Source organism: Coptis chinensis, chromosome 9, assembly GCF_015680905.1.
Source record: "Coptis chinensis isolate HL-2020 chromosome 9, ASM1568090v1, whole genome shotgun sequence".
In the NCBI taxonomy this organism is placed as follows: Eukaryota; Viridiplantae; Streptophyta; class Magnoliopsida; order Ranunculales; family Ranunculaceae; genus Coptis; species Coptis chinensis.
The window spans coordinates 128,635-136,824 of NC_141464.1; the positions used below are offsets into that span (position 1 = coordinate 128,635).

The 8,190-nt window shown below is 44.5% G+C and overlaps 2 protein-coding genes across 2 annotated transcripts; both read right to left on the minus strand.

Moving 5' to 3' along the window:
* Positions 1–1,719: 1,719 nt before the first annotated feature.
* Positions 1,720–3,141, minus strand: LOC147474315 (uncharacterized). Its single transcript, XM_086583447.1, has 2 exons — positions 2,671–3,141; positions 1,720–2,388 (listed from the first exon to the last, which is right to left on the minus strand). The coding sequence occupies exons 1-2, from the start codon at positions 3,139–3,141 to the stop codon at positions 1,720–1,722; spliced, it is 1,140 nt and encodes a 379-aa protein (XP_086439573.1).
* Positions 3,142–3,709: 568 nt separating this feature from the next.
* LOC147474316 (uncharacterized) lies at positions 3,710–4,204 on the minus strand. Its single transcript, XM_086583449.1, has one exon. It carries the CDS (start codon positions 4,202–4,204, stop codon positions 3,710–3,712), a length of 495 nt encoding a protein of 164 aa, XP_086439575.1.
* Positions 4,205–8,190: the final 3,986 nt, after the last annotated feature.

Consider the following 8,190-nt stretch of genomic DNA (forward strand, 5'->3'; position numbering starts at 1 on the left):
CGAAGGGCTCGTCCCCTTCGCTGTTTCCACTGCCTTAAGGCTGTTTCGGGGCAGCTCAGTTTGCCCCCAGTTGGTTTTGGACCTCGTTGTCTGCGAAGGGCTAGTCCCCTTCGCTGTCTCTACAGCCGTGAGGCTGTTGGGGGCAGCTCAATTTGCCCCCAGTTGGTTTGGACCTCGTCGTCCGTGAAGGGCTCGTCCCCTCCGCTGTCTTTATCGGCCTTGTGAGGCTGCCTGGGGGCAGCCCAGTTAGTAACACTTTGGTCTTGGATCTCGTCCTCCGCAATCAAGTTACATTGTGAGTTCATGGCCATTATACCACCAAATTCTTTGGTCTCAATTGCACTTGATTCAATGACAACATGTGTGACACAAAACATCATCATACACTCAAATAATAATCTCTAGTGATTTAAGAGCTTGTCTTTAATTAAAATAACACTGTACAAAGCATCACTCATGGAATTTCTTCAACATTCTTATGTTCCAAGGTCTCGCGATGTCTTCCCCCTTCGGAGTCTGCAACCGATAGGTCCCGGCACCCCCCTTCTCAGCCACAGTGTATGGCCCCTCCCAGTTGGGCCCCATCTTTCCGTCTTTCTCTTTTCTGGTGGCTGGGGTCACTCTTCTTAGAACGCGGTCCCCCACCTGGAACTGCCGTGGCTTCACCCTCTTGTCATATTGCCTCTGCAATCTCCTGTGGTATTCCTCCAATTTGATGCGCGCCATATCCCTCCTTTCCTCTATAAGGTTCAGTTTAGCAGCTAATATAACTTCATTGACTCCTTCCTCTACGGCTCTGGTTCTAGTCGTCGCCTCCACCATCTCAACGGGAATCACCGCCTCCACTCCATAGGCCATGGCAAATGGCGACTCTTGAGTGGAAGTTCGTGGTGTGGTTCGGTACGCCCATAGCACCTGATTCAACTCGTCTGCCCATGCCCCCTTTCGATCCTCTAATTTTTTCTTCAAATTATCCATTATAGTCTTGTTAGAGGATTCTGCCTGACCATTCCCCTCTGGATTGTAAGGAGCTGAGAATCCTTGCTTCACCTTGAATGCTTGGAGGAAATCACGTACTTTGCCCCCAATGAACTGAGTACCGTTATCTGCTATTATGGTATGCGGCAGCCCAAATCTGCAAATTATGTTTTCCCACAGGAATTTCTTGACTTGCTCCTCTTTAACCTGCTGCAGTGCCACACCCTCAACCCATTTGGTGAAATAATCCGTCGCGGCCAACACAAACCTTCGTTTGCCACTAGTCAAGGGAAGCGGTCCAACGATATCCAGCGCCCACATGGAGAAAGGCCAAGAGCTAAACACCTTATGCAAAGACTCAGCAGGAGCGTGTATTAGCGGTGATAATCTTTGACATTTCTCACATCTCTTGGCATACTCCGTTGCGTCTCGCTTCATGTGCGGCCAAAAATACCCTTGAGATAATAATAGATGCACCGTCGTCCTACCCGCAGAATGACTTCCACAATCCCCCTCATGAATCTCACTCAAGACCTCTTCCGCCTGTTTAAGCCCCATACATTTCAATAACGGTCCGCTGACATTCCGTCTGTATATGTCACCATCTATCAGAGTGTATCTTTGGGACACCTGTTCCATTCTCTTTCTCTCCCGTTTGTCCTCGATCTCGACCCGCCAAAGGGAACTCTCTTTATGGGTTCCATCCACCCTGTCTCTTTCTCGGTGACTCCCAAAACCGCTTCACCCCTCTGATGTACTTGGTTTGCTCAGCACCCTGATTTCAACGGCTCTTCCCTCGGTTCTCGGAAGCACCGCCGCAACATATGCTAACGCGTCGGCGTGTCTGTTCTCACCGCGGCCCAGATGAGCGAACCTGATCTGAGTAAACTTGTTAGCCTTTCTCTGTAATACTTCTAAATATTTTTCCATCCTGGGGCACCGGGCCGCAAACTCTCCGTTCATTTGACATATTACCAAATTGGAATCTGAATACACCGTCAATTCACTCACTCCGAGATCAGCAGCCATTTCCAACCCTGCTATCACCGCTTCGTACTCTGACTCATTATTCGAAGCTGCGAACCCCAACTTCATCGACAACTCTAATCGGTTATTCTTTGGTGTAACCAATACCACCCCGATTACACTTCCGGTGTCGGTCGCGGAACCATCTGCAAAGACCCTCCACCCATTCCTCATATCCCAAGGGTCGAATGGGTCATGACTAGGATCGTCCTCTCGTTCCATAACCATTTCCTCTCCCCATGTAGGGTCCTCGGCTGGGAATTCTGCCAAGAATTCTGCCATAGCCTGTGCCTTCTCTGCTGTCCTGATCTGGTACTCTATGCCGTAAGAACTCAGCACTACTGCCCACTTCAACATTCTTCCTGACTTGTCCGCCTTCAAGGCCTATTTGAGTGGCAAGTTTGTCACCACCACTACTGAGTGAGCATCGAAGTACGGTTTTAATTTCAAAGCTGAGAAAACCAAAGCCAGAGCAAATTTCTCGATCCTGCTATATCTGGTTTCTGCATCTAACATGGTTTCGCTCTGAAAATACACCGGCCTCTCTGTCTTGTCTACCACCCTTATCAACACGGAGCTGATTGCTTACTCTGACACCCCCAAGTATAGATACAACTTTTCACCTTGCCCTAGTCGCGACAGAATAGGGGCTCTTCCTAAATAAACCTTTAACTCCTGGAAAGCTTTTTCACACGCCTCGGTCCATCGGAAGTCAATTGTTTTCCGCAAGAGTAGGTACAGAGGTCTACACTTGTCCGAGGATTTTGAAATGAACCTATTGAGAGCCGCGATTCTTCCTGCCAACCTCTGGACCCCTTTCACATCCTGGGGCGATTGCATTTCTACCAAAGCCCTGATCTGGTCCGGATTTGCTTCTATTCCGCGGTATGTGACGATATAACCCAAAAACTTTCCCGACGTCACCCCAAAGGTGCATTTGTCAGGGTTCAACATCAGCTTGTATTTCCGTAGTATCGTGAACGTCTCCTTCAATCCCTCCAGATGCTCCTCCTCGGTAATACTCTTTTCTACCATGTCGTCTATGTAGATTTCCATTCCCCTTCTGGTTTTGCTCTCAAACATCTTCTCTCCTATCCTCTGAAAGGTAGCCCCGGCATTTTTCAATCCGAAAGGCATTCGGGTATAACAGTAGACTCCCCCTTCTACTATAAACACGGTTTTGTCCTGGTCCGGCTCATACATGAACACTTGATTGTACCCCATGGACGCGTCCATGAAAGAGAAAAAATTAAACTCCGCAGTCCGATCCACCAACTCATCTATCCGCGGCATCGGGTAACAATCTTTTGGACATTGTAAATTGACATCCGTGAAATCGACACACATTCTCACTTTCCCATTCTTTTTCGGAACCGCGACAATGTTGGAGAGCCATTCTGTGAACTTGCATTCGCGAATAATCCCCGCCGCTTTCAACCTATGTATCTCCTCTCAGATCCCTCAAGAAGATCGGCTTTAAGCCTCTCATCTTTTGCCGGATGGGCTTGGCCCCTTTCTCTCATATGCAACTTTGTGACAAGCAAATTCCGGATCCAGTCCCACCAGATCCTCTACGGACCATGCGAAAACATCATTGTTCTCAATCAACAATGCGGTCAACTTTGCTTTCTAACTCTCTGGCAAATCGGCCCCAATAGACACCAATTTCTCTTCTTCCCCCGTACCTACATTCACTGTCTCAACCTCATCCATTGTCTTTGCCCCCACCGGCAATTCTGGGTCCGTTACCGCGATCTGTGATTGCTATGCCTCGGGTTCCGCCATCTCTCTGCGCCCCCTTATCTGGTGCGCGGATCAATTCTCGAACCACCACCTGGTGTATTCTTTGAGCCGCAACTTGGTCCCCTCTTATCTCATACATTCCTTCCTTAGTTGGGAAATGGATCACTTGATAGTAGGTGGATGGAATTGCCTTCATCTCGTGAATCCATCTTCTTCCCAGGATTGCATTAAATTGGGAAGTGGAGTCCACGACCATGGAACGGGTGAACACCGTTATAGGACCTGCTGTCACTGGTAGCTCCAATTCCCCTATGGGTTCGGTCATGCTACCGTTGAATCTAAACAGATTGATCCGGGGAGGTTTCAATTGCTTCTTCTCAATGTTCATTTCCTCCATCGCACCGCTAAACAACAAATCAACTGAGCTTCCACAGTCTATTAATACCCTCTTCACCATGTAGTTACCCACTGCTATTGTTATCACCAGTGCATCCTCGTGGGGCGAGATTACCGCTTCCAGATCCTTTGGTGTGAATTATATCCTCCCATCCCCTTCCGTGGTTCCTGGAACTGGCCGCGGAATACTCGAGACCTCATTTATCTGCTGTAAGCTGGACGTCCTCCTTACTTTGTCCCTATGAGCATTCCTTCCTATTGTTTCCCCACTAAAGATGACATTGATGGTCCCTAGGATCCTCGCCATGGCTGGCGCTTCTTTGACCGGATGTGCCCCTCGATGAACTCTCTCAGCAACCCATTTTCTATCATTCTCTCTACCAACCACTGTAACGCGAAACACTCATTGGTTTTGTGGTTTCAGATCTGGTGGTATGCGCAAAATGGCTTCTCCTCCAACTCTCTAGGCGTGCTTCTCGGACCTTCAAAATACTGCATCCCTTTGATTAGCGGCAATATCTCCTCTATAGTTTTGTTCAAAGGAGTTGGCGCTATATCGCGGTATGGTTTTCTCTCAAGAATGTCTCTCCTAGCTATGTCTCGACCTCTCTCAACTTTTTGTGTTTCTTCCCTGTAAGATCCCCCCTCCCGGGCCGCAGCTTTTCCTCTGTCTTTCCGGTCATCCTGTCCTACACTCTGCACTGATTTCTCCATCTTCCTAGGCTCCTTAGCGGTTCTCTGCAGTATATCCTCATAGCGTATGTACTTCTCGACCTTTGGATACAATTTTTCTGCCCAAAACATGGCTCCTCAGCCCATGCACGAAAATGTGGATCTGGTCTCCTCCATTTCCACACACAAGACTTAGCTCTTAAGCATTAGATAGATTAGGTAGCAAGTAGCCATTAAAGCTTAGTTCTAGATCTAGTTTTCAATTAATTAATTAGTTATTATTCTTGTTTTAATTTCAGTATTGAATGATTGTTATTTATTTGTTAGATCAATAAAATAATTAGTTCTTGATAATCTAGTTTCAATTTCCATTAATTATTAACTTTAATTCCTAGATTTATTTAATTGTCATTATTAGTTTGAATAAATTCTTGCATGAGTAGTTTCCATTTGAGTTTAAATAAGCAAAGTTTCAATATTTTTATCATGACTTGTTTAATTTCATATGGAAATGATAGCATGATGATTCTAGGCTAAACCTCCATTAGAGGGGGTTGAAGAAGCCTTGATGAAGCTTGATTTGTGTTAACGTAGAATAGTCGTAATTTCCATTCCATTCGAAAAAACGATTAGTTCACCATGAGAATGGGTTTGATTGTTTCAAATGCTAGATGTTAGTTGGTAGAGATTACCATGATCAACTAGGGATTAGGAAGAACCAATTGTTCTGTGAAAGTAGTTCAATTCGGATTACGACGATTCGTCGTTAGTAAATTAAGTCGAGTTAAGGTGGAATCAATCCCCCCTAATTCCTTATTATTGATTCAACCCGTAGCATTTCGTAGTTGAATCCCATTATCTTGTTAGTATAAATTGCATCGTAGTATAATTCATAAACCTCTCATTGACTTTAGTAGGATTGATAAACTAGAAAATAACGAATGCTAAAGAACTAGGAGTGGAACGAATCTTCTATTCCAACTCTATTTTTATCGAGAATAGAAATCTTTGATTCCCTTTAGCATTAGTTTTTAGCGTTTAGAGTTTATAATTATTCATTAGTAAAACTATTCAATTTTTATCTTTTATCACCGCCGCCATCTTACCCAGCATTGTTTTGAGTATAATTAGTCTTCCTGGTTGTTTCATTACACCTACCCAATGTTTGAAATTTTTCCAGCAAATGGAAATTTTTCGAGCAAATTTACACGGAGCGCGACCCGTGCCCTGTGCAGGTAAACTTGGAGTAGGACCCGCCACCAAATCACTGGAGGAGAGCCCGCCCCGTGCCCTCTAAAGGTATATATAGAGCGCGCCCCGCGCCCAAAGGCCTAGAACACAAAATTTTCCGGAGTGCTCCCCGTGCCCACCAAAGGAGAAAATGAGCGCGCCATGCCCTAAAGGACCTGGACCTCTGATTATCCTTAGCGCGACCCGCACCCTCCATAGGCCTATCATGAGCGCGACCAGCGCCCACTGCTGGATTTGCCCGATTTCCAGAGGTTTGTTTCAAACTTCCATTTCTTCAAGATTTTCAGTGTTCTAACTTTTTATATACACTAAGCACTCGTAAACAAGGCGCTATTTATAAGAGAAGCAAGGAGGCATACAGGTACTCTTTTCTTCCATTCCTCGCACCTCCTATTAGAGGTTTATACTAGTATATCAGGATTGTTTGGTGTGTTGTCATGTTAGTTAAGATTAGTCTTAGCCTTGTATGAGATTAAGGTCAGGTCAAAGAAAAACACCTAACGTAATCAACCTGCAACGTCAACAAACACGCCTTGCTAGTATACCACCCACTACACCTCTACCTAATATACCACACACACCACCTGAAATAATGGCTGAAGAAAGAGAGTCTCCTCTCTCTGACTTTTATAAAGCCTTGAATGATAGCCCAAAATCTTGAATTGTTCTAGCAGACCAGTGGGGGATTTCCGAATTCTCCCAAATATATTTAATTTGTTACCCGTTTTTCATGGTTTAGCAGACCATGAAAAACCTTATCAGCACATGCGTAGGATTGAACAAGTCCTTACAACATTCCACCATCCTACGGTGGGTGCTGAACAAATTAAACTGAGGGTATTTCCTTTCACTTTAGTCGATAAGGCGGCGTCTTGGTTAATTGCCCAAGCGCCTAATTCTGTGGACTCGTGGGCCAAACTTGTTCAATTACTTATGGAATATTTTTACCCACCCCTGAAGACAGATGAAATGCTTTCCAAGATTCATTTCTTTCGACAAAATTCTCATGAATCATTTTCAGAGGTTTGGAATCGTTTCACTGATCTTCTTATAAAGTGTCCACACCATAACCTAGCGAATGACATGTTAGTGCGTGCATTTTTCAAAGGACTTCTACACCACCATAAAGAAGTCCTTGACATAATGAATGGGGGTAGTTTCCTAAGTAAAGGAGCCTCAGATCTTGAACTAAGCGTTATAAAACTGGGGGTAATTATCTTGACGATATCTCCCGTTCTGCTAGTTCTTCTACAACAGTTAAGGCCGCCAGTATGTTTGAGATGAAACTCGATCCTGAACTAAAAAATTTAATCGAATCTCTCACTAAAAAGGTAGAGGCTATTTCAGTTCAACAAAAGTCTATCCCCGTCATGAATGTCAACTCCAATCCATGTAATTTCTGTTTGAGTCCTGAACACCCCGACTCTTATTGTCCTCTAGCTTACGAGCAACAAACATCACAACAAGATAACGTTTGCTCAATTAATAGTTATCCTATTCCTAACGCCCCTTGGAGGCAACATCCCAACTTCACTTATAGAAATAATCAACAAGTAACACCTCCAGGGTTTAATAATGAAAATGTTAAGCAAGATAACAATTATAACCAAACTCCACCACGACAAGGACAAGGTCAAGGACAAGGTCAGGGTAATTATAATAATTATAATGCAAATTGAGGTATCATTCTAGTTAATAATAATAATTATCACAACCCACCCATTAATAATCAACGTGACATAGTTCCTGTCACACAACCTGTAATAAATACCACTCCACAACCGGATCGTTTTGATACCTTTATGCAATCTCAACAACAGATTTTACAAGCCATCTAACTTTCCTTACAACAGATAGCATAAGAGAAAGTACAACCCAAAGGTGTGTTTCCAGGTTAAGCAATAACTAATCCTAAAACAACAAACACAGCCTTTGAGGCGAACGGTAATACTAGTACGGAAAATGCAAATGTAGGTGACCTAAATGCTATCACCACTCTCCGTTCTGGGAGAGTGGTTGATAACAACGTAACTATGCCTATAATTACCCCACCAGTTGTCCCTACACCAGAGATTATACTAGATACCGAGGTGGAAACTGAAGAGCCTACCCCTATAGAGGTAC